We start from the raw sequence: 27,204 nt of genomic DNA, 5'->3' as shown, positions 1-27,204 counted from the left end.
GTGAAGACTTCTTTCCTTTGAGGAAAGTTCTCTTTTACAGATTCATTTTGCATATTAGCTTTTTTTGGTAGGCGGTCTACTTCTTTGTCAGTATGGTGTATGCAACAAACAGTTTAAATGCTGTACAATCTTTCCTGACACCTCTGTTCTTTCTCAAAGTACACAAGGTCAAAATGCTGACAAGAATGATCCACCTCAAGTGCCTACTTGGACTGTCATTTCACTTTTCATTTCAGAACTTCAGGCTCCGTAGAGACACCCAGCACAGCTGTTTCCTCCCATGTAAATTATTCATCTTAAGCTTTAAGCATAATTGTTTGTGAACTAACATTGAAATACACAGCTGGAAAACAAAACAAATTTGCTTTTGGTACACTAGCTATTTAAGTGGTATTTATATGTCTATTTGGTTGCTGCTCGTTGTTGGATAGCACAAACTGCAAATTAATTGCTGTCACAAAGGAAACCTATTTTTCTTCCTTCTTATTCTATTTATTATAGATTGATAAGAAAAGCTTCTAACTTTGGTTAGCAGCTAATTCTGATGCTAACCAAAACTAGAGTCAGAATTCACATCAAATTTATAATTTAGAGTATTATGTCAGGCCATGGAAGTACTTAATGCATGAATTTATAAAGAAGCCAAGTTCAAGAGATTTATTTATGCAAGACATGCTTGACAGTCAGTGTCAATCTTATTTACCAGAAACTCTCATAAAATGAGATTTTTTAAAAAGGTTTTTCTGCTTTGGCATTGTGACAAAGCTTATGCAACTGTGCTGAATGAAGATTCTTTAATCAACAAAATCTGAACAGCTATGTTCAGCATTTGCATCCTGCCAACAGTCCCACAGCAACCAAACCCAATCATGGCTGTGGGTTGTTTTTCTCATTATTACAAGATCAAAGTTCTCACACATTACTGGTTCAGAAATTCTGGAGGGAAGTTAACCAAGTTTCATCTACTTCTGTTTTCTAGATTTTTGCAGTTTTCCCACACAAAATATTTAGTAAAAATGACAACTTACAGCATCTTGAAAACCAAACAGCACAAGCTGCACTTGACTGATACCATGGCTGTCAAAGTCTAACTCCAGTTTCAGTTTTGAAAGAGTGGTTGCAATGATTTTACGATCAGTGGACCGTACAAACTCTCTGAGGCTGGAAACAAGCGTTGTAATATGTTCCCATTTTAGCTTGGGCTCTTCAGCTCCCTGGAAGAAGAACAGACAGGAAAAGAAATAGTTTTTATAACCATCTTTTGAAATGTACACCCAGAGGGCCTTCAACCAATAATGTTAGTTGGCAATATGATTTTTGGAATCTGACGCTATAGTTAAGGCAAAGGTGCAACTGCGGGTCACATTACAGTAGCTGTGTAAACACAACTGTACCACTGAGCTCCCTGCTAATGCAGATTACTGCTCAGAAAGTAGCTGACTTTATTTTACAGCAGTTGCTGAAGCATATGTGCATATCATTCTCTGAACTGCAATTAAAAAAAAAAAAAACCATGCACTTTTCAGAATGCCTCTGAAAGACGACGTGCAAAATCCCACCACTGCATTTAAAAGAAGGAATTAGTCAAGGTTACAGAGGAAAAAATACTAATTCCTTTTTACATCATTTCCCTTTGTACAGCACTTAGCTGTTTATTAAAGCAAATCCACAAATCTCTCCCTTCCCTATTACAAAGTCTAGTGCCTATCTTTAAAAGTTTCTGTGTTTTTGAATAAGCTACAAAAATAGCAAAAAAGCTCAAAAGTATTCATCAGAATAAAGACCATGAATAACTAGGAAGCAGAAGATTTTATTTACTCTCCAATATAATATCATATGGAATATAAATTTCATTTTCAAACCTTAAGATCAAGTCAGAGATAGAAAACCTCACTACTTGTTCAGCACACGGCATTAAACACCTTTTCTAAAGGAAATGAAGTACTTATAAAGATTTCAAACATTGGTTTCTATAACAGAACGACATTCTGTGTTTGGTTCCCTTATGTTTATCAGTTTTAAGCCATGAATGTCACAGCTGGATACGTCAAGAACTCTGTTTGCATAATTTGTTAACTAGTCTTTGACTGTTAATTAATTCTGATCTGGATGAAACCAAGAACATTTGGCTGGTGGGGGAAGGTAAAAACAAAAAAAACTCTACAGTAATTAAACATCTAACTGATTAAAGCACCCCACCTCTGAGAAAAATTCTACCTTCTGATTTTGATTTGCTCTGATTTGGAAAATTCACCTGACTATTGTCTATACTGAAATGGACTCCTCCCTCTGTCCTGCAGTAGTTGGTCCCCTTTTCCTGGAAATAATTAACAGCCATTAGGATAGATAGGTGGACACAGAACTCACTGCAGCCCTTGAATTAGAAGGTTCCAAGTCCATCAACGGCACCTTGGGGACATGGTAACCAGTATGGCTCCCTAATTAAAAACAGAGGTTTACTTTGGGGAGGGTCATTCTCCTGCCACAGCCATCCCCCACAGTGACTGTTTTGTTGAAATTATTCTTATAAGAACTTCTTGGGAAGGGAGAAGTACTATCGAAGCCTAAATCCTGATGAAGCCTAACAAGCAGGTCAGACTTCCATCTGTTGGTACTTTCTTGCTTTTAAGCAAGGTGTAACAGGAATCCAGATCAGCTTCCCCTTAACTGCAGTTACCACTGCTTTCTGGTGGTTTGAGTAAGCTTCCTGCTCTTTGACAAGGCACAAAACTGTGATAGAAAACTGTGTTTGGGAGTCAAAGTTCTGCACCCTTCTGAAGTGCAGATGGTCCCACCCAGCTGGGCTTTGAACTCTGACACTACAGCTCCATGTTCCCTGGCTCCTATCTTGGGCTGTTCCAGCTCCACCTGAAGAACACTTATTCCCCCATCAACATTTGGTGGGAAATACAGGAGAAGATATGTGAAATGAGCACCTTCTTTGGACTTTGTGGCTGTTTCAGCTTCTCACAATCTCTTTGATTATTACTTTCGTACGCATGCTAACAACTGTGTTGTGTTACAGCAGCTATCCTGCATAGCATGGATTGCTAGCATTTCTTCTTGCCTTTTATTTTAACACTTTGTATATAGTTACCAGGACAACTGCTGTAATTTCCCCTACCCTCACTTTCCTCTATGAGTTAGAAGCTTTTTTTCTGTATAGTAACAATTTCCAATTACATTAGCTGTGCTACACGCATAAGAATCATATTAGTTTGCATTGGTTTCTCTAGCAGTACTATCTTTAAAAGATGACTTGCCATATTTTACACAAACATGTTTTAGACTAGTAATACACAGCCTTGAAAATGAAGTGAGTCAATTAACTACTAACACACACATTACAAAAAGAACAAAAAAACCTGTCATCCAATTTCTGTGTTGCAACATCTAACAGCGTGATGATGACCTGTAATTTATTTGGTGTCATCCTGAACTGATACATCATAATGAATCATTGCCACAAAGCAGCACCAAAAGGTCATTCTGCAATTATTTTGCTGTATCTGCCACTACTCTACTCCATCCTCCCTCCCCTCCATATGTGGCTCCAATCACTGTGAGGAAGAGGCATTTTATTTTCTGACTACTTCTGTCTTTCTCCTTTTAAGGCTGTTGGCTGGAAGACAATGGTTTGTATCAATAACTCTACTCTTTTCTATACAGTAACCTAAGATCAGAGCAGACCAAAAGATCCAGCTCTTTTTCCATCAAACTCGACAGCTAGAAGATGGAACTCACAAAAACTAGTATCCAGGTGTTCAAATCATATTTATGAACAGCAGAAAAGGCATATCTAATGTAGGATAAACATAACATCAGAGCCTGTTTTTATTAGCTTCAATAAAGCAATAAACTGTGAAAGCTTACATTGTATATGCTTTCTAGTTTAATTAAGTGGGTGGTTTTTTTTATTATTATTACACATAGATTTGAAATTTTCAAGTAATTGTAGTCTTCAAACTGCATCATTTTTTTTTTTATTATTATTATTTTTATTTTTGACTGCCTTTTGAAATTACTTTACCTGAGCCAAAGCTTCCATCAAGTTCCTCACCACCTTCTCTTGGTCCTCAGTCAATATCCTGTGAAGGGTAGCTCTCCTCTCACTATCCTTCTTCAGCATGAAAAATCCAGAGTCTTTCTCTTCAGGTGAAGGAGGTGCACTGTGATCCTCAAAATTTTCATCTGGGATGCTGAAGAAAAGGCACTCGGTGAAAAGAAACTTTATGAAATATAATCACAATGCAGTAGTTCCTAATCTACTATGTAACATTAATGCTGGATAGCAGTACTTTACCTCAGAAAAAGGGACCGGATTCCCTTCCCATCTTTTTCTCCACAGGATTTTGCTCTTGTTTTGAAAGAGAACGGATCAATTTTTAACTCTGTATCAGGTGAGACAGAGCCATATTCACTGCTGCTACTTGTATCTTCCACCAGAACAGGAACAGGTAAGGATATACTCCGAAGATACTCTAATAAAGGATATTTAGAAATTGAAATTTAATAGCACCAACATAGTCCTGAAGCAAAGAAAAACAAAAAATTCTGAATGCATTCCCCCACACCAATACAAAATATTAAATAAAAATAACAATTAAAACAAACAAACAGCAGAAGACTTCTAGAGCTTGTTCCTCTGGAATAGAATTATCTTCAGCTACATTTTTATTGAAAATGTTATTGAGATATGGAAACACTGGGCTCTTTGCAAGCTCATTTCCAGAACACAGACACAGGAGTGAACATCTACCACATGTCGTTAGCATGCACTCTGATCAGTAACAAAGTGTTTATATAGGTTAAGCCATATACCCACATTCTAGTAATTTAAATTCTACATATCCTTCTCTACAAACCTAGGCTCTGCTAAAACAAAACAGCCCTTTTGCTTCCTGTTCAGATTTCTACTAAGGGATCCTATAACAACCCCATTCTTCAAGCCCACATCACCCACCTGCCTGAACAGTTCAGCCAAGGCAGCATCACGGTGTTTTTAATTTGCACAGTGAATTAGAATTTTCTAACAGAGAAGGGTCACTCATTTTCATAGTTGTGCCCACCTCTCTTTGCAAGGATTTAATGTGACAAATTATACCAGAACGAGTGATAACCACAGTCTCTACATATTTATGCTCTGATTAAGAAAGTATGTTAAAACTCACCATTTGTGTTAGCTGAAAGAGCTGGGGGAGAAAGGCAAAGAAAAGAAAGTTATACATGCTAAAATAACAAAGAAAAGAAAGTACTCACTTTAATTTTTATGGACTAGCTGGATGCTCTTAGCTGTAATTCTTACTTTAAAGTATGATTTACTGCCATTTAAAATGAATTTGAATCCAAAAATAAACAACAAACCAAGTATGTGAAAAGCCCTCATCCAATACCATCTCCTTTACATGGTATCTTTTCTTCTTTTTGGTATAACACTCAAATTATATAGAGGATATTTTTCATATATGCAAACATAAAATACAGAATTCAACTTCTCAAAGCTCCTCAGTTACATTCCACAATTTAGAACAGGGAATGAGCGTAGAAAAAAAAATAATACTGATTGCTATGGACAAAGACCATTTTGCTCATATAAAACACTCCTGAGGCTCAATATCATGCTATAACATTATATAAAATGCACTCTATGGAAACATTCTTTGAATGAAAACATGCACAGATTTTTAATAAATAAAATAAACAAACAGATAAAAACTTTTAGGGGTAGTGAAGAGGAAACTGCTTATCTTTCCTCCGTGGTACCAAGCGACAAGATATGTGGCATCATGGGAGGCTCAGACTAGACATTAGCAAAAGCTTCTTTACCAATTGATAGTTAGACATTGGAACAGAGAGGAAGGAGGAGCTGACACCCCATGCCTATCAGTGTTTAAAGAGCATTGTCAAAATGACTCTTAACGACATGTTTCAGGTCAGTCTTCAAGTAGTTTAACAGCTGGACTCAATCTTTTAGGTCCCTTTTAAATGAAACCATTCTAATTTTATTCTTAAACCTTATTAGAAATATTTATATAAAACACCTCTGACAACGCACTAGTAGAATTCTGTTATAACAGTCTTTCTGCAGCTGGAACAAAAGGTTACAATCGAACATTCACCTGGGATGGAGATCTTCTGTCTTCATCTTAAAGACTGAAACACCAGTTTTAGGGAGCAATGCCATTTATGAGATAGAAATTCCTTACCCGAGAGTTTTGATGGGGATTTTCTTTTTTTGCTTGAAACCTTCAAGAATTCATCTACAAGGAGCTCATGAGCAAAAGCTCGTTTATCAGGATCCGGTTCAAAGCATCGCAGTATGAATGACTTGGCTTCTGCAGACATGGACTCAGGAATCTCTGGGTGGATTTTAAACATTCCCACCTGGCACAAATAAAGGGGGAGGAAAAAAAAAAACAACAATGACTTGCATTATTATTTTCCCTAATACTAAATAACATCCTGAGGGTGGTGAGAAGCTGGAACACGTTGCCCAGTAAGGTTGTGAATGCCCCCCTCCCTGGAAGCATTCAAGGCCAGGCTAGATGGGGCTTTGAGCAACCTGGACTAGAGGGAGGTGTCCCTGTCCATAGCAGGGGATTGAAATTAGATGACCTTAAAGGTCCCTTCCAATCTGAATCATTCTATGATTTTATGATCAAAATGTTTTTCAATGGTAAAAGTGGTATATTGAGTTTTCATATTATCTTTGTGTAAGTACTTAATTAATTCAAGGAAGAAAATTACTACAAACTATGTGATTATTCAGTTACATTAAAAAATACAATTCCCAAGAAAGGCTTTTGCAAAGCAGGGAATTTGGAACTGCTTTTCTCAGCCTTTTTGTGTGTGTGTGTGAATAGCTGTTACTGCTCCATTACTGTCTTCAAAACTACCCCACACTCGCTCTCAGATGAATCAGCTCATTCTTCTTAGCATCCTCATTACCCAAGTATTTCCTTTATCTTTTTTTCCTTCCAATTCCAGCCTTTCCAAAACAGTCACAAGATTTCCTGTGTTTATAAAAACCAGCGTGAGATGTACAAGGGAGATGTCTGACCTTAAACATAGCTGCTTGTGGTTCTCCCAGTTCATAAAACGGGGGTTTCCCTGTAGCCATCTCAATTATAGTGCATCCCAAAGACCAGATGTCCGCAGCCTTCCCATAACCACGTGGCCCTTTGTCAATTATTTCTGGTGCCATATATTGAAGGGTACCTGTTTAAAACACATCCATCTTTGTTATTTAGGTGCATGAGAAATACAAATATCTTCATAAGACAAGCAAAATAAAAGGGCAGTGAATTATATCAGGAGAGTTAACAGAAGTACTTTATTGTTCAAAATAAGAATTAGAAGTTTCCAGCTGCATTCGACATGAAACTTAAAATACTATTGAAAGTAATATTTTGTTACTTGTGCTAAAAGCATCTGATATCATGTACTATTCTGACAAAATCTCTTTTCAATGTCCACAAAGATTATAGATTATATATATATATATATATATTTTTTTTTTACTCTGTTATATACGTAGATTAAGAGTAAAATAAGGAAGATTACTCTGAATTGAGTAGTAGGGAATTGAGCATGCATTATGAACACTTGTTCTGAAGGGAATCACCCTGACAGCATTCTGCATTCTGTTCTATTTAGAACAGAAATTTAACAAGGAAAAGAATTAAAATAAGGGTATTTTTCATCTGGAACAACCATTTAAATCCTGCAGTGGCACTACAGTAAATCCAAATTGAATTATCAGGCAGAAAGAGGATTAAGTTAATGACAGGCCTTGTACTAGATGCCAGGATATACAGCCCAGCAACAGAAGGAAAAAAATGTTAGCCCTAGGTCAGTACAAAAAGCCACGTGCACAGAAGAGACACTCAAATATAACACAGGAAAGACAGTGCTCTTCTGTTGTAGAGGAATTCTGTGTCTCAAACTGAACTTTTAAAACAGTATTCTCTCTGAACAGCACACAGCTCGCGATTAAGTATACCTTAAATGAGCATGTTCTAGCAGTGACCTTTCATATTGATCTTAAGTCAATGAAAGTTAAGTAGCTATGGAATCTGACCCTATGCCCACAGTTGGAGTGAGGAAAGAATCACTTCTGGAAACATACCAGTGAAAGTTTCAGTACAAGGGTTGATTCCTGCAAGTCTCTTTGAAGTTCCAAAGTCTGAAATTTTTAACACTCCACTGTAAGTGTTGATAAGCACGTTGTCACCCTGAGGAACAAAACAGAGCAATTATTTTTTTCTATTCGTCTCAAGACTTCTTGCATTACCTATTTCTAGAATGCACTCTTTTGTAAGCAACAATTACTTCCTCAGGCTCTTTAGCATATGATGAATGAGTAATCAATTGCAAACCTGCCTTATGTAATGCCATTATCAGAAACTTCATTGCAAAGTGAACCTCTCCATCTACAAGAATCCATTTAAATAGTATATGACAAACATCTTAAAAGAAAAAAAAAGAAAAAACAACAAAAAAACACAACCTTTAAAAGTCTAAAATCTCCTTGGAAAATAAGCTGCTGATATCCTCACTCACAATCTTTGTCATTTCTGATATGTTTGTATGAAAGCTCAATCATATCATTGAAAACAGAAGCAAAAATACATGCTTTCCCCCATTTGATGCATCTCTGTCAGTTTTCCTAAACAAAACAAAACACTTTGTTCATGCAGATTTGAATTACAACAGCTCACTTACCTAACCCATGGAATAACAGAGAAGGTCTGTGACAATGAATAGCTTTCAGGAAAAAGCTTTTAAATTACAGAACAAATAAATAGGTTATATCGTTGCATGACAAGGCTTAATCTCAGCAAATGCTCACCTTTATGTCTCGATGCACTATTTGATTATCATGGAGGTATTTTAATCCTTCGAGAATCTGCTTAGTGTAAAAGCCAATTGTTTGCTCATTATTTTTTAATGGTCCCCATTTTGATCGTAGAAGAGCAGAAAGACTGCCTATAATTTTGGAGAGGGAGAAAATGAGAGTAAGCCCAAATTAAACCCTATCTTTTTCCCCAAAGGAAAAATAAAGTAACAAGAAGCAATCCCCAAACAAGTGTAGGTACCTCTTCTATAACCAAAGGCCTCTCCTGGAAATACTTTCTTTCATCATCACCTGCCTCACTAATTAAAGAGAGAGTAAGTATCTCCACAGGCCTTGGCTGCAGCACAGAAATACATACTCTCTCAAGCAGGTAGACTGCAAACTGTGTAATGAACATGCTCATCTCTCTCTTATGCCTGGGGAGAAGTTGCTCAAGAGGTATGTCATGAAAGGGCAAACACCTTTTTACATATGCAGAATCCACAGCTTCTCAAAAAGCCAAATCTAGTAAAAGAGGTTTTTATTATGTCTGGCTGCTGTAGGTTCTTCCTTATCAAACAGAAGCAACAATCACCAGCCACAATCCTCTTGTATTCCACATCTGAAGGGAGCTCAGCTATCTAAGACGAACTACATAAAGCATTCCTTAGTAGGGTGGCTGCTGATCCCCTGCCACAGCAATGATCTGAGCTGTATCTGAAGCATGTCCTACCTAAACCCTAATCAAGAGGATTCAATTGCTTTGAAAACCCTTACAGGTTTTTTTCCTCATTAATTCAAGAAAGAGATACTAAAGGACATTTCATGGAAATACGGTGCATCTTATTGCAGTGTGATGGTTCTCTTATTTTTAAAATCTTAAGAAACAAACCAGGTACCAAGCCAGCCTCCACAACTTACCACCAGGCACCTGCTCCATGAATATCTTAATGAAACCATTCTCGCTAAGAGACCCCAAATACTGGACAATGTTCTTGTGTTTGAGATGCTTATGCAAAGCTATTTCTTCATGCAGAGGTTGTGAGTATCTAGAAAGAAATTAAGCAATTTACACAACATTGAACTTCAGGAAGAAAGTCGTGAGCTTAATGTAGCTGTTTAGTTCTATTTTAGGTCTGGGAAACATATTTACTCTGATGTACTAAGAATACAATATTATCTGTTAGACACATTTGACGTTGGTGGTTATAATCACTACAGAGTAAAAAAAATAATAATTCACACAGTTTTTTTGTAAAATCAGTTCCACTTAGAAAAAAAATCATGTTTAGACTCCTCAAAATATTTGTGGAAATTATATATTCAAGAAGCCACATACAACAAACTTCAAGATATACAAGTGCAATGGGGATCACACATCTGGCCTTTACATGGTAACTTTTATAAATGAGGTGGGGTATTATAGGTACAAAGTCACTGTGTTACCAAGTGTGAGCAAAAAGATCATTCCACTTTTGATTCTAGTGTTAAGAAGCTCTCTTACAAAACATGCACAAACAGCAAAAGAAAATGTCTTTATCAACAATTCAGGATCAAAGTTTAAAAAAATTCTGCCAATTATGAAATTCAAAAGTTCTCTTATAAGAACATGCTTATACACGTAAAGAAAATGGGGCTCCCATAAAGCATTTGAGTGAGGTTCTGTTTTACAACATTTCTTTTGGAAAGAAAAAAATGTTACAAACCACACGTGCCAAAACCAGAAAGCAAATTCTCAGTTGTTTCAATCATAAACCATTCCACAATTTGGATATGTCTACTTAGAGAGGTAGGGAATATCATTTCGTACCACAATTTATTGGCAGCACTGTAGATAAGATACTTCTTGATCAGCAAACTGGTTCACTCAATTGCTTAATGAGAGCACATGATGAACAAAATTTGGAACGGGACTCAGTTACTGTACCTGCTATCTCTCTCTGGGATTTCTTTAATAGCAATTCTGACTTGATTGCTCAAATCTCGTCCTGCATACACAATGCCATAAGTTCCTTTCCCCAGAACGACTCGCTCGCCATTTTCATCATAGTCATAGTCATACTGAAAACAAAACAAACACTTCAATTAAATGAAACAGAGGGATAAGATTTAATTAATCTGACTCTATGCACAACAAAGGCATCTAGCATACTAGTTCCTTTCTATGGACCATGGAGAAGTGGAAAACACTTCAAGAAGGCAACTTGGATACCATACCAACGTGCTTATCTCTCACGACTGAATTTATGGAAAGCCTCAGTTTCTAAGGCAGCCATTCCAGGAAAGTGCAAAAAGCTGAGCTAGTTGTTACCTGTTCTGTGTAGTTACACTCATACCTTTTAATAGCACCTGCAATTCTGCTGGCAGACCATGAAAAGGCAACAGAAAACGACAGAGGGCACTCTGCACCCAGCTGAAAACTTCAGCTTCCACAGACACACAAAACAAGGCAGGACACAGTTTATCCCAGATGCTATCTTGACCTGACCACATCTTCCAAAACCAACAAAACTAACCTGGCCAGGTCAGACAGCAAAGTATGCCAATGAAGGTTAGTCAGTATTGCAGTGCATAGTTACACGGTTTCAGCTGAATTAAAATTTCAAAGAGTTTAAGGACATCCAGAAATAGTCATTCAATTATCTCATCTGTCCTCTTGTGTAACACAGACATAATTTCACTTCCTTGCTCTCATGTTTAGCCCAGGAGCTTATGCTGAGATACAGAGAATCTGCTACTTCTTTTAGTAATGTTTGAACAGTTAATTACTCTCAAGGTGAAGTCATGCCTCTGATTCTAACTTATTTCTTTATTTCATTATATTTTTCTTTACTAAAGAGCGTATTCATATTCAGTAGTTTTCCTTATAAAGATACTTACACCCTGTAAACATATGACCCTCTGCTTTTTTTCTTGCTAAAATAAACCTATTAGGTACCCACAGTTTCTCATTTTGGGGTGTTTTACTATTCCACAACCCTCTCTAGAGGTTTCTGTTTGTCCCATCTCGAATTTCAGATGTATTATGAAAACACCAACACGAAAACTGGGACAGAGAGCTGGATTCATTATACAATACTGACTTTTTCAGTTAGTTCTGGTTGTCTCTAGAACTTTGGTACACAGTCCTAAATATCTTGCCCTGTTTCCTGCCACCTAAAAGACTGTCTAAACACCAAGTACTGCATTACGCCTAATGGCCTTCTATTCACTTCTCAACTATGTGTATGATCACAGAGAAAATCAAGGTGAGAATACAGTGAGTAATAGCATACATGTGCAAGCTGTAACTTAGCTAATGTATGACAGCAGGAGCAGGGCATTCCTGGATGCATTCAAGACCAGGCTGGATGTGGCTCTGGGCAGACTAGTCTAGTGGTTGGCAACCCTGTCCAGGGCAGGGGGGTTGAAACAAGATGATCTTTGAGGTCCTTTTCAACCCAGGCCATTCTATGATTCCATGATTCTATGATTCTAAGATTCAGTATGCATTATAGAGCTAAGGGAAGAATGACTGACTCCCAGCAGCACACCAACACGATCATCCGATTTGTTTTTCGTTGTCATGTTTGCCCACACGTATTGTAACTAGCATGCACAAGCCTTCCCCTACCACAATTACATCCTTGTTTGTTGTGCAGATGTCCTGCCAATAACGTAATCGTACACAACTGCAACGATGCATGAAATAGACAACAACCTTTCAAATTTAAACAGATGTTAATATTGCCTCACTGTGACTACACCCTAAAGTAACTATAGCAAGAAACACTCTGTAATAATGTGCAATTACTGAGAACTTGGATTGAGTACTTCCTCAAGCAAGTATGATAACTGAAATACAAGTTGGTTATAAAACCTAGAAATGAACATTAAGACAAATCATTAACTTATAAACATTAGATGACAAAATTTTGTCAACTGTATTTTTGTCCGACTTCTTCCAGTGAAGGGATGAGTAATTTTACTCCCTTCAGTCAAACTACTAGAAACTCAAAATAGTTGAAATGATGCTTTGAAAATAAGCTAAAATAAATAACTACCTCCAGGGAGTCTCCATCACATTCTCCTTCCTCTGTAGACTTCCCTATTTCTTCAGTGATGCTGTTGACCATGTCAAAAAACCTTTTGAAAGCAAGTAAAAGAAAATTTTTAAAAATGCAACCACATAGTCAAGACTGCATTGGGATGACGAGAATGCATCTCACTAAAACGCTGAGTAAACCAGAAGATTTCAGTAAGCAAAAATTGAGTGTAAAAGTTAGCTTGTCTGTAAAATAAATAAATAAATGAATAAAAAGAAGAAAGGTACTACTATTACTTATGGCTTTTTCTTCTTTGAAAGCACACTTCTTACTTATCTTCCCAGTAATGACAAAATATGAACGGGAAGAAAAACGGTAGAAGAACCTATGCAGACTAGAACTGATGAGAAGACAAGGTAGGGACTAATCTTTGAGGTAGACATGTTCATTACCATGAAGCGACACACTAATTTTCAGTAAAGTTGCAGCCTTTTAAAGTGCAAATATACAAGACACCTTCTCCAGGAATGCTTTCTGGACCAATTCAAGACTTTAGAACTCAAGCTCACAGAGCAGAAGCACAGCTTAGAGCAGGTAAGAAACCACTAACTTTGTGCAACAAACATTTGCCAACTTTGTTGGAGGGCTATTTATACAACCATACTTATGTAATCATGATAGTAACATACAGAACATCAAGGTTGTCTGTAATGAGAAATAAAATTTTAAGTACAATAAAGCAAAAACCTTCACTCCTGGATCATTATTACCCCAAGTATTGCCACTGCAGAAAATCTATTTGTAAGTTTAGGCTGCTTTGTTCAACTGGGGACAACACATACTTGTAATAAGCCTTAGTATGACAAATAAAGAGAAGTAATACCTCAAGATTAGTTTTAAAAAAGTTTGTAATTGTGCATTTCTAATATTTGGCTTAATTTGTGCTTTGACCCTCCAAAATTCGTGCATCTCTGGAGGAGTACTATGCTTTCACATAAAAGATGTGGAGCATCCTCACTTGTCACCAACTCCAACCACAGTTCTGAGACAGACCCTGCTGTACATGCAGACACCGCGTACCTCAGCATAGAGTGGTTTTTGAAATAACTGTGACACACCTTCTACAATGAACTTCCGTGCAGAAATAGATTTGAAAGTCATCAGAATTGTGCAGCACATACAGAAAACAGCACCGTTCTTCAAACTTCGAAATGCTGAAACAGCCAAGCAGAACATGTTATTGGAAAAGCGCATCTGGGGTTCTGCCACCTATGTCAAATTATACAAATCAACACAAGTATTGTCAGAAAGCACCAGATAAAACATGAAAAACCACAGTCTTTCCTTGCAATGAAATCACATTCTTAAATCCTTCAAAGTTCACATTCAGCTGTCTTCTGTCATTCATTTTGTCCCCTAGTTTCATACATTGCACTCACAAAAGTAGGAACAAAAGTTCCACCCAGGCTGGATGGGACTTTGAGAAACCTGGCTTAGAGAGAGATGTCTCTGCCTATAGCAGAGGGGTTGGAACTAGATGACCTTAGATTTGTCTTCAAACCCAAACCATTCTATGTCTCTTTGATAAATTAACAGGATTATTTCTATTGACATGAGACTTTTTTTTTTTTTTCAGTGCTTTTAGGTAAATGCTGATCTCGAAGCCAAGATGAAAAATCACATCAGGATCACATTAGAAAGCTTTGAACTCAAATCACGAATTCCTTCCCTTTTAGAAATCAGTCACAGATCACTCCTGAATGTGAAGATTTCTGATCGATTCCTTAGGAATTGGTAAATTGATAGTATAATGGAAAAATATGTCCAAATTAGGTCAGCATCATAAATAAAATAGAAATGAGACAAACAACTTTGTCAATCTTGCCTACCCCCCTTCTTCACTTTTGCTTTTCCCTGTTACAAATGGGAGTACAAATATAACGAAGAGATATGCATGCCATTTTCTTATGAATGCATAGATGCTTCAGCAGAAGAGCAGAAGAGGTACAGACTCTGGGACTCTGGCACAACTGTCAATTTTCTACCTAATGTAGGCCACAGCTTTTGCAAGATATCCATTTACTAGATTATTATTATTTTTTTCAAACATACATGTAATTGTTGTGCTCCTTAAAGGAAATATTAAAAATTATTTGAAACTAGAACAAATTAAGACTGCATATTATCATTCTCAAGATATTTTAAATTATTTATTTATGCAAAATAAAGCAGAATGGTAATCTATACTGCGCCAAAGATTTTTTTCTTAGATGTCAGGAAATATTTGTAATTTTCAAGATTTAATACATCTATGGTTGCCTGATTGCTGATTCCCTTTTATGATTCCCCTGCTTTACATCCCTTGCAAGAGCCATTGATAAAGAAACTGCTCTTCTGACAAATTGGAGACATGCATTTCAAAAAGCTACTTATGACAAGACAAATTGATGACTACTTCGGTATAGTCACTTAAGGTGTTGTCACTCAGCTATTTTTGTCAAGAAAAATTCCTATGTGCTAAATGATCTGGAAAGACAGTCATTGGCCCTGGCTTAATTTACCAAATTTTTCAAGAATATACACAAACTCTACAGATATGGAGTTATTCCTGCTGATATTACTAATTCATCAGAAGTTCCAGGAGAATGGAAACATTTTACTAACCCAACATGTACAAAAGCCACTTAAGACAGTACTGAATAAATGGGTAAGAACGTAGCATGTACACTAAGGTCAGGTAAATTCATACAGGTATAAGGCCTTTAATATTGAATATTTATAAATGTTTATATGCATTGTTTTCCTCCCTGAAAAAAAAGTTATTAACATGAAGAAAGGAAGACAAAAAGTACCAAGCTATAAAAAGAAAATGGATAAATTTTCTCAGGAAACATCTCATTTTCAGAGTTATTGAGCGTGTCTAACACTCACCAACTTCTGTGACAGCAGAATTGGAGCTGAAATTGCAAAGTTTCAAAAGACAAGCAGGGAAACACAATGCAACATGGCCTTGTGCCCAAATCACGTGTATACAGAACTCCCATTAGGTGATGACAAATACTGCAAATCCTGTAACTACTGCTTCCTGACAATTCTAGATGAAGTAACAGATAAAACAAGCATTGGCAGAAAACACAGAAACGCAGCTTCGCAGATTTCTATTTTCTAGAAATGAGGAAAGAGACACCTTCCACTCTAACAACTAAGTAGCCTGACAAGATTCCAAGTTCCATGAAGTCAGGATGGAAAATTAACATCCTTGTTAATTCTTAAACTATGGGGGAAAAAAAAAAAAAAAGTCACTGTGTTTCTAATGCAACATCTATCATCACGATCCCTGAGGCACTCTCCCATGGAAACAACACAAGTAGCAGATATTTCACAGCTCAGGGCTTGTCCTGAATATCAAGGAGATTCCAAGTTGTAGTCCATCTACCAGTTTAATCCTGCAACTCAGGTTTTCATTTTTAAACATGAAAAATAGATGGCATCTTCTTGTTTATGTGACAAATACTAGGGAGTTTCCTTGATAACTGGAGAAAGCGATGCAAAGCACCGTGGGGAAGCAGCTGGGGTCCAAAAGCTCTGGTGAAGCCTTTAAAGATTAACAGTACTTCTTGGCCCAGTTCAATAATAAACACTTGCAACAAGGCAAAAAATGAAAGCAGAGTTGTTTATGTTAAAACACAAATTCTAATCAGTGACAGTTTAAGTTTGTATTATTATCATTATTTTTTAAGATAAACTCAGTAACAATGATTTCCTGCAGGCAGAGTGCGATTCAGCACTATGTTCAAGCTCCTTTGAAACTCCTGAGCGCTAAACTCCATTACTCATGAAATGAGATGCTGACTGCACTGGTTGATAAAGAGCACACAGAATAAGTGACCTCTCAATTGTTTACTTAAAGTATTTACCTAAAAAATTAGTCATTTCACTGCCAGATATCTCTTGGCAACATGGCTGAAGAGACAGTAAATATTTAGAAGGGTCTTTGTTGAGAAAGCTTTCAGGAACATGTACAAAGACTCTCTTACATTAACACTGTGCTTTTAAAGCTGGTTCTTAGTCTAGAAAGGCAAAAAATCCTCATGGGGCAGGGAATTTCCCTTCCTAGACAGCTTTACATCTAGGGCTTCAAAGGAGTAAAAACTATTCTGGATACAAAAATAAATTAGAAGCAGGTCTGGTTCTGAAGGATGTTTCACCCACAAAAATATCTACACTGATAAAGCCAGGAAGAAAATCGTATAAAAATACTGAAAAAGACAACAACCAGAAAACTGCATGTTTGAAAAATAGATTTACTTAGTTTTACAACTGCGTAAGATGAAAGATTTCCCCCTTCAGGTCCTCACGGAGGCAGCCACTGAGTCTTCTAAGAATTCACTCTTGGCTCGATTGACTCACTTTACGGTTTTCCAAGGGCAGATGAACAGATTGCAGACAAATTAAATGACTATTGACAGTTTAAATAACGAATGAGGGAGAGTACACCAAAACAACACTAACCACAGCAGAGTTTAATAAAGCCAAAAAATATATCAAAATTGAGCAATAAATAAATTCATTCTTTTTTTAGAAGCACACAAAAACATGCTGTAACCAAAACCCAAACCACACTGAACTATGCATATCATTGCAATTTTGGCTTAAAATAAACTGAATCCCACAGGATTAAATTTCTGCGTCTATTGATAGTTTGTTTTTTTAAGTTAGTTGTTGGAAGGAAAAAGAATCATCCATCTGTGCAAAAATGTACTGCAGACATAGCAACAGCTTTGTGTGTATGGAACAGTTATTCTTAGAACAGAGCAGTGACTATTTTGAAGAATATACGATTTCTGGCCTTTTTAAAATTACTCTAAATGCAAACTCCAAAATGGAAAGCCACAGGAAGCCCAAGTATAGACAGATCCTAGAAAAAATAAACAAGGCTAAGGTGAAGATCTGATCTAAAGAGATCACAGAAGCAGAACACTACTTTCTTAGTATCAGCAGATACAAATCGCAAGACTGGACCCTATCAGACAGAAGTGAATATTACATTCAGTTTGGGCTCACTTCATGATCTATCCACCACTCTGCTGCACTCTGTCATCGCTGCAGTGACAGTCTGCCCTTCCTATTGGCCTTCTCTGAAACAGTTTTGCTGCCATACCTATAAGCAAACACACAAAAGAGAAAACCACACACATCCACACGAAAACCCAACAAGAGATGAGCAATCGGGATACTTCAAGACACACTAACTTGTCCCCCACCCACAAAACTTTGTTGATTCCTCATATCCTTCCTGCTTGCTTCCGTATTACTTCTTGGCTTATATACTGTAGTGGTCAATCACCTGTTTCAAGGACTGCCTTCCTTGTGTAAACAGTTTCCCAGTCAGAATCTCAGTGCACGACTGCATCTCATGGATGAGATACAACTCAAGCAAGATGACACGAAACGTTAGCAGTTATTGCAATTCAACCTCAGTTAGCATAAAGCAGTAACAAACTTTGAGAAAGCAGCAGTTCATAAATCTAAGGGATTATATTCTCTAGTTTTACATAACAAACTTTGCAGGTGGTCATTTCTGAATCCAGAGTAAGACTCTTGCGGTGTCACACAAAGCAGGGCATCTCCAGAAGTACTTGCAATATTCAGCTCCAACATTCTGTCTGCTACTCACCAAGTTTCACAGAATCAGTTCAACATGATACTCAATTACTCTTTTCATTTCCAAGCATGAAGGGCAAACAACTTACCTTACTCCCCTGATGGACGCTGCACTGAAGTTCCACTCATGGATACCTTTCTGTAACACAAGAAAAAACAAAGCTAAATGAAACCCTCTTCCTTTCTGAAAACAAAGAGCCAGTAGGCATATCTTCTCACCTGTAACTCAAGAGACCAGAAGAGAAACATTTAGATTATAACAGCCTACTACATTTCAACAGTTATTCTTCAGGGCATTTTTTTCATCTAAAAAGCAAGTAAAGATCTACAGAGAAGGTTTGGCTGGTTTGTTCCTTCACTGTTTATTCTGCAAACACAATATATTATTTTAGAAAGAAAGTAAACTAGCAGATCAGAAGGGTGTGCCCGTATAGTCTGTCCTGGGTGCTGAACTCAGCTTCGTGTGCAACTTTCCAGAAAGAGGGAAAAAAAATCCACCTCTGAGAATGACAAGAGCTCATTCTAGATATTCAGCGTCCTCTGTGTACAGGAATAATTGGCTGAGAGCACTACAAAGCAGGAAGTCTGACTGATGTTGGAGAATAAAATGGGAAATTCTTGAAATGGAGGTGCAATTGCTCAAGGAAGGGGCAAATCTAAAGGCCAGCTGTCCAAAGAAACAAAACGGAGACCATTTCCCTAGGAATCCAGAAGAGAGAATTAGGAATGTACTAAAATCCCTAAGAGCTGCTGAAGTAGTAAACAAGACTGAAAGACACCCTATACTCCCAGGGCCAGGCCTCATTTATTTTCAGATCTTTCACTTGTTGATCTGTCACACATGGCAGAACTGAGCTCTCTCATCAGCAGATAGCCACGTTGATCTGTGTTTAAGTTCCAATAAAGCTTTACTGTAGAAATCAGAACTCCTTCATATCTTTGATTAAAACATTCACCTTTCAGGAAAATGTGGAGCTACATCAGCTGGAAGTGCTGGCAACCTTAGGACCCACCCCATATTTGAAGAAATTGGTTTCCAGAGCTGAACTGCATTGAGCATTTTAGTCACCTGGGCAATAAAAAGGTATAGAAACATTTCCAGCCAAAAGGCAATTTATAGCATAAGGGCATAGTGTCAAACGCAGACATAATCAAGTCTATCCCAAAAGAAGCATTGCATATACCACATTTTATATATCACATTTTAGGAATGGTAAAGTACACAGAATAGATGCACTGCCAAAACAGTCACACAATATGCAAGAAGTGAGACAGGAAATCAAACTCTCAGCTACAGCAGTTCTGTAAGGCTTACCAGATCAGTCTTCTTTATCTCTGTAATTCTTTCCTTCCTGCTCAAATTTCATTAAAGAGGTTGCAAGGCTAATACAAAACGCCAAACACAACATACTGATAAATACGTGCAAACTTCACATTGCTCTAACTGTAAAGCACAAAGCAGTAACTACAGTAACCTTTCAATCTGAAATGAACCAGTGCTAGTATGAAGTGCCTGTGGAAGTACTATTCAAGTTGCCTGGTTCTCCTATATGAACTATCCCCAGCTAAATCCCTCTGCTATCAAAGAGGGTGCATCTGTATTCTTCTTTTATGCTTTACACTGTATACGAGCTCTGCTACTTCTCAATTTTCCATGTCTGGAAACTCTTTTTCCAGAGTTTTGCTATTGATATTTGTCTAATTCCCAGCACTGAGAATACCATAATATCTAAATGATCTAAACCAAACATCCTGCAAGCAGAAACGTGCAAGAAACATAGCAAGAAGCAAAGTACTGTGGGCTTTACGTATAATCAACATGCAATTGATTTCTCAGAGATTAATATATCTTTCATTTACCAAATGATATTTTCAGGCAATGAAATAATATAAAAGTTATGTCCCTCAAAGATCGTGCCAAGTTTTGAATACATTGGAGTAAACATATCAGGCACGCTATCCAAATTCAGCATCTGTTCTTGGGTTAGGCAAAAAAACCACCAACCACCCAAAACAAAACTCAAAATGGTTTCAGAAGCCAACATGGAACAGAGACAGGCTGTTCTATTTCAAACTTGCTAACAGCACTGCTGCATTCCTCTAACCCTATGTGGAAGGGACTGCTAAAATTAGAGAACTGCAGGGCAAAGGTAAAGTGCATTCCGAAAAACGTAATGCCATCTGATTTCTATATGCATGTCTATGTAAAACATGGCATTATTAAAGACAGAAATAATAAAATATACTGCTAAAAAAACAGACAAAAAAGAAAGGCTCCGTTATTTATGCTGGTATTCTCCTATTCATTAGGAAATTGCCAGCTGCAGGCTCAAACAAGTTACATTTTGCATCTGAAGCAGAATTTCAGCTTCTATGTGCATGAAAGAAAGTTCAGATGCTCGATAACGATTCTTATTCTTAAAGCAATGGTTTCATTTTGAAAATTAAGAAAATTTCTTCTTCTTTTTTTTTTTTTTATGAACTAAAATCTGAAGCATAAGCTGCTCTAACTCAAACAGACCTATGCTAGGTAGATTAAATTCATATAGCTGAAGCCATTTCCAAATCCAGCTCTCTCTTCTATCCTTGAAGCTGGGACAGCTGGCCTTTGTTAATCAGCTCCTACAAGGCCTGTCATCAGCCTAGTAAGGTCCAAAGAAAGAGCCTTCTCCACTGCAGTGGGCTGAAATACATTTATTTACTTCACAAAGTCTCTCAGCAGAGACAAATGCTACACTGGTTATATTCACTGGTTACATTGTACCTTCAAATTTTTCTTGTACCTTTTCTCCATTTGAAGTTTCTGATGGATTCTGATGGTTTTTGACAAAATGTCAACAACAGATTATGACTGTACAGCTGAACTTCTAACCAACAAATTGCCCACTGCATTCTTTTAATAGATGTTATGGCTTGTAGAGCAGAGACGCCTGCACTGCATACCCATCAGCTCCTAACACACTGTCTAAGCTCACTACCGTAAGGCCAGAGCAGAAGAACCAGTGAGTGCATCAAAGACTGTCCTTATCTATTATCTCTGATCATCAGGAGGGCAGCAAATGTAGGAAAACAGCGATGTGCAGAAAATACACAGATGTGCTGCCAAAATCAGGAGGGGGTCAAGGGAAGGAAAGTATTACATGCTAGAATAGAATATCAGGAAAAAAAAAAAAGGAATAATAAATTTTTTAAAAAAATGTACAACAGAAACAACACTGTAAAGCATCAGTTGCACTCCAGAAAACCAAAATACTTTTCTGCTGAACAGATACAGACTGAATACAACCAGATCCTTCTCCCAGCCATAGGATGATTAGGCAGTCAAGTGACACAGCTATGGGAAAAGCTGCTACTGAAAGCATTGAGCAAAACATCCCTGTAGCTACAAGGAACATTAACACACTATCAAATAGCTTTTTAGGAATATGAGTACATATGATTGAGTAAGTGGAATACAAGCAGTGAGATGCCACATGCAGCCAGTACAGCAATCCTACTTGTTTTGCCTAAGGAAAACACTAAGAGATACCAAGATTCTCATCGAAGATACTATCAGGTAAATGGCAAGGAATCATTTAGCATAAGTACAGTGTTAGCAAAAGAAGATGTGAGTATGAACTGGCTACAAATTCAGAGTGAAAGCTCAAAGACCTAAAGTAGCATACTGCTGCTTCATCAGTGGTATTCCACTGCAGGCTTTAGTAGAGGTACGGTGACACACCTAAAACACTTTCCAACGTGAAGAGTCATCTGTGAAACCTAAACTAGTATTCAGACAAAGCTTTATACTATTCAAAAACAGTATATTAAGGGATTCTTCAACAAAGAGGAACATGACTCAATAGCCCAAACACAGGACTAGAAAATCCTGTGTTCCCTCTGATACTGTACAAAAGACCCTAATAGAATATAATACACATATATGAATTACACACAAAAAGCCCACTGTATCTACAAATACAGATGTGTGTACCACTAGTTTCTAAACCAACTGAATTCTAAATACAAAAGTACTTTCAGAACACATATTTTACAACAGTAAGATTTACTCTGTCGTACTGATACAAATTATTATTCATTATGTGGTTAACTCTGTTTTTTCTCTGGAAATTGCATAAATTTATCTTCTAACTTTATTTTCACAGTCTGAACCTACCTGCAAAAATGTAGGTCAGAATAAACTACAGATGAACAGAAACTCATTGTTCTAGACAAACATTTCAGTTTGTTCCCAAAATACAAACATTTCAGCCACTGCTCAGTTATGTTCCTTCATGAACTTTTAACAGAAATTCTAATTAGTGCTGCCTCATGTAGTCTGCATAGAAAAAATGCTTTCTCTTAAAAGCACAAGTATAAAAGCTGAAGAATGGATCACTTAGCAAATAGGTCCTTTGCTGTCCTGTCTTGCAAGGATGCTGCCACAGAAGAACGAGCAGTGCTAGTTCTTAGAAAACACACTACCTTCAGTGTTCTGTTTCCAGCTGATTTGGCCTCTATTAATTCTTCATATAACCCTCCCATGTTTCCATGCTCCCTTCCTTCTCTATGGTCTTAAAAATGTGCTCCCTGTCTTCACTCTTACGAACATTTTTCTTCCTAAGCATCCCAGAACGCAATCACAGAATCACAAAATTATAGGGGTTGGAAGGGACCTTTAGAGATCACCGTGCCCAACTCCCATGAATGGTGATAACCATTCAATACTTTCCTCTCCTCTTGCATCTCTGGAATTTCTAAACATCTTTCCAAATATGTAAGGCTTTCTCACACCTCAAGTACTTCTCAGCTTTTCCATTTGCAGTACCTCCTGAGCATCTATCTGTCCTTACGCCAAAAAGATTCTTTGCCTCTTGATTTATTTCACTACCATTTTAGGACACACCAGCCTCTAATATTTTCATATTAAAAGAGTATTTACCACAGCAGACAAGCAATACAGTGAGTAAGGGAAGAAGAAAGTTTTGTGTACATACACATTATGTGACATCATTTGTACAATGACACAGTATTGCACGTTATTTACAAAGTCTCAAGCAACAGATTTGTTCATATTAAAAACAATCTGGAAGAAGCTGCATGTTGTTTTTAAACATGGTGGATGTGGAAGATCCATTAAGTAACAGGACAAATTCTAAAGAAAAAATTAAGAACGGTCTGTTTAAAACAAAAAACACATGACAATGTCTGGGCAAAGCATCTTCACATATGCTAAAAATATACCCTCTCCCTCACAGAATCTGACATTAGATACAACTGCTTGCATGTTATATGCCCTACAAGCCATGCACTTTTAAATTGTGAAAGAAGTTACAACTACAGAAAACATCATAGTACCTTGTCATCAGGCATCACGTGCCAGATAGATACAGTCTTCTCCTCAGCTTCGCTGTTGATGGAGAGATATGAGGGCTGATAGATTTTGGTTGGTTCCAATATTAAAACCTTGTAGGAAAAAAAAAAATCTTAAGAGTTAGTACAAAATAAGTAAAACATAGGAAATCTATACTAAAAATCTATTAAAACTTTATCTGTAGTCATATCATAGCAGGAAAAAAAGTAAGTAAACAGGATGCACGATAAGACTTTTAGCTACTGGGCTAGTTTGCTGTGGTTCACAGTAACTTAAGATAAAGAAAGCATCAATTTTCTTTTTTTAAATTATATGTCACTCAATTGTATATATCTTAAATTCCAAATAATTGCTCTGACACCTATCACATTTTGAAATCCTTCTATCACAAGTCCTCCTTTTACAATGCCAGTTGAGAACGTCCATATTCAATGTAGACAGGATTCAGGGTGTAACTTAATTATCTTTTAGCAAAGTGCATTTGGCTAAAATAGAAAAACGTATCAATCTAGAATTAGAATGACCTGCTTTTGATTTAGACCACTGTGAACCACAGCAGCCAGATTAAATGATTTTTTTTCTCAAAAGCAAGATGCACTTCTACAAAAAGCAGACAATAAAAGTTTACAGAAACTTTCCTGATACAAATACAAAAAACAAAACAAAACAAACAAACAAAAAAAACCAACCCTAGAATCTTCACGTAAAAGAGATGGGATGCAATGCAGTAAGATTTGGACTGAATATAGCTACTGAGTAGATGAAGCCAACTTGCTACTTCAATAATGTTCTGCCAGAACTATTTCCAGGTCTATACCATTTAAAGGCCAACAAAGCTCAGCTATTTGAAGAAGTATGATTTCTCATTAAAGCTCCTTGTGCCTTTATTTTAGTTTTTCAGTGGTTAAAAAAGTCCCCAGTCTTTAGTGCCTGCATAGAAGATCTTTTCATTCTGAAGAATGGGAAACATCGCTATTAATTCAAGAAAAAAGCTACCTTTCACCAAACTAATTTTTGGAGTTTAAAGAATTGCTTTAGAAAGTAATGCTTGGTCTACATCTATGTTTTAGAAAGAAAGCCCATAAAATCAAACATCTAGGGCAGAAAGTCTAGGAAAGACTAATCAGTCAAATCTTAGTCACAGCAACTCCTACAGAGTCAATGTGCGCATGGACACTTGACGCAAGTGCAAGGCCGAAGTCTGAAGAGTATCATGGCATTTAACTGGGTGTCCAAATGTGTCCCCCTGAATCTTCAGACACTTACAAGTTGTTAAAACCTAGTTTAGACCATATCATGAACTGGTGTCTTATCCGCAGTTATCCCAAAGTTACCCACAAGCTGCATCACTTCTTCCTCTAATTGCTGCAAAGAGGATTATGACAATGAGGCCAGCAGCTAGGAGACCAAGTGATAGCTCAGCAACTACCAATTACCAGTGAAGTCCTTAAGTTCAAGCTCTGAGAACTTCTATAACTTTTTGTAGAAGTTTGTAGATGTTATTTGTAAGTGTAAAGATGTTACTATATTTCATTTTGTTGAATTGTTGCACCGTGTGATTTTGCTTTCAAATAGGCACAAGTAAAATCTTTTTATTAGGAGAATCAAGTCTGTCTGCAACACCAGTATAATTTCCTGCCTCAGTCTGTTGCTGTTCAACCCTACCATCTCCTTTATTGTTTATTATCCCATTTACAGCCTGATGTCAGAAGAACTGCACAAAACAAGTATGCCCTTGAAGTACTGGGGAATTAATAGTGAGTACTACTTAAAACAAAAAGATGTATTTGCCAATGGTTAGCTAAAAGGAATACCCAAGACATTATTTTTCCTCCATACATCACTAATATACAGAGGCAACAAAAAACAGCACGTTTTATTACACCAGGGTATGTTGTAAAAATCTTTCAGCAGAATATTCATGAAAGAAACCATAAAAGTATACATAAGTTATAGTGCAGTGTTGTTGAAATATATTAACAGCTGGAAAAAAAAAATAGATTTCTTGCTGCTTGGTCTGATTTCTAAGCTCTAACAGAACACATGCTTAATAGGCAGCAGGCTATATAAAAAGTCTGTTGAGTCAGAGAGACTGAAATTAAATGTCTTTTCTTCAGAATATAACTTAATATAGTATTACGTGGAATGCACTGCAAAATTCTTCTTTAGAAATATATTCACTGGTAGCAAGCACTAAATAATAAAATAATATCCTGACTTTTTTACAGTATTTTATTGGAACAGATTGTGCAATTGCATTGTAACCATGTGAAATCAATTAAAACCAGTTTAGTATGCAGGCCAAATGCATTTCTTCTGGACAAGCAGTTTTTTTGTCTAGGAACCTACAAACAAGCACTGTTTTGTCTTCATTTCCTACATGTCACAATTAAAAACAAACCAACAAGAAAACACTTACTGGAAATCTAACTACAGACACATCTGTCTTTGTGGCTTCAACAAGGAAGTCCATCCAGAAGTCCACGAGTTCCTGTTTGGCAGTATGTTGTTCAGGATTCAGTTTTTTAAAATGCTGATATATCAAAATAGTCTCTACAATAGACTTCAGGTACCTGTGATCAATAATACAGTATGTAAATAATAATGTCTGTACCTTTAATTCCAACTGAAGCACCCACCACTGCAATGCTAAGGCAGTCAATAAGATTCTGGTTCTCCAGGATTGCTTTCAACAACAGCAGTTCCTCATTTTGTGCTGGAAATGTTGCAGCTATGTTATCAGTCTGAGATCTGGGACAATCCTTCCTGCATATATGCCTGATCACATATGCTGCCTGCTATTCTAAACCATGAAAGCTTCCAGAAATATCTTTGTTTATAGGCTAGCTATATGCAAAAAGAAATAATGCTAACTCAGAGAGCATTTTGAGAGTAGTTCTATAGCTATACATTGCCCAACCCTCCCTCTTTGGTTGAGTGGATATTCTGCATGAAATGCTACATCTACCTTGCACCAGGAGGCTCTGCTGCTGAACAGCAGGCAACAGGCTAAGAAGGAATTGCTCACAGGAAAAATCATTCCTGAAGCACAAACAAGCATGCTGTATTTTCAGAGTTTAATCTGCAGACTTAAACCCCAAAGCACTGGATACATAAAATCCTGACAAACAGGCATTCATAAACTCAAGCAAACCACCAGGAGACTCCCATGGAGTGCTATCCAGCTTCTCACGTACACAGTTTACAAAAAAAAAAAAAAAAAGAAAAGAAAAAAAATTGCATATAAATACATTGTAAACAGCTTTTATAAGAAAATTGTACGAAAAACAACGTTGTCCATTTCAACAGTTTCTTATGCTATCTCA

General features: G+C 37.0%; 1 protein-coding gene across 1 annotated transcript in view; it reads right to left on the bottom strand.

The window, feature by feature from the left end:
* Nucleotides 1-27,204, bottom strand: part of MAP3K5 (mitogen-activated protein kinase kinase kinase 5) — a 92,215-nt gene that overhangs the window by 10,270 nt on the left and 54,741 nt on the right. The window contains exons 10-24 of the mRNA XM_090135730.1: nucleotides 26,298-26,451; nucleotides 23,863-23,970; nucleotides 18,615-18,664; nucleotides 13,980-14,075; nucleotides 12,880-12,961; nucleotides 10,764-10,897; nucleotides 9,758-9,885; nucleotides 8,852-8,988; nucleotides 8,129-8,234; nucleotides 7,061-7,218; nucleotides 6,207-6,384; nucleotides 5,172-5,192; nucleotides 4,304-4,481; nucleotides 4,031-4,199; nucleotides 1,029-1,214 (exon numbers count right to left, since the gene is read on the bottom strand). Coding sequence (XP_089991856.1) covers nucleotides 1,029-1,214; nucleotides 4,031-4,199; nucleotides 4,304-4,481; nucleotides 5,172-5,192; nucleotides 6,207-6,384; nucleotides 7,061-7,218; nucleotides 8,129-8,234; nucleotides 8,852-8,988; nucleotides 9,758-9,885; nucleotides 10,764-10,897; nucleotides 12,880-12,961; nucleotides 13,980-14,075; nucleotides 18,615-18,664; nucleotides 23,863-23,970; nucleotides 26,298-26,451 — 1,885 coding nt within the window. The remainder of the gene's footprint in view (nucleotides 1-1,028; nucleotides 1,215-4,030; nucleotides 4,200-4,303; nucleotides 4,482-5,171; nucleotides 5,193-6,206; nucleotides 6,385-7,060; nucleotides 7,219-8,128; nucleotides 8,235-8,851; nucleotides 8,989-9,757; nucleotides 9,886-10,763; nucleotides 10,898-12,879; nucleotides 12,962-13,979; nucleotides 14,076-18,614; nucleotides 18,665-23,862; nucleotides 23,971-26,297; nucleotides 26,452-27,204) is intronic.

Source organism: Phasianus colchicus, chromosome 2, assembly GCF_987193195.1.
Source record: "Phasianus colchicus chromosome 2, bPhaCol1.hap1.1, whole genome shotgun sequence".
NCBI lineage: Eukaryota > Metazoa > Chordata > Aves > Galliformes > Phasianidae > Phasianus > Phasianus colchicus.
This window is presented reverse-complemented; position numbering and strand designations above follow the sequence as displayed.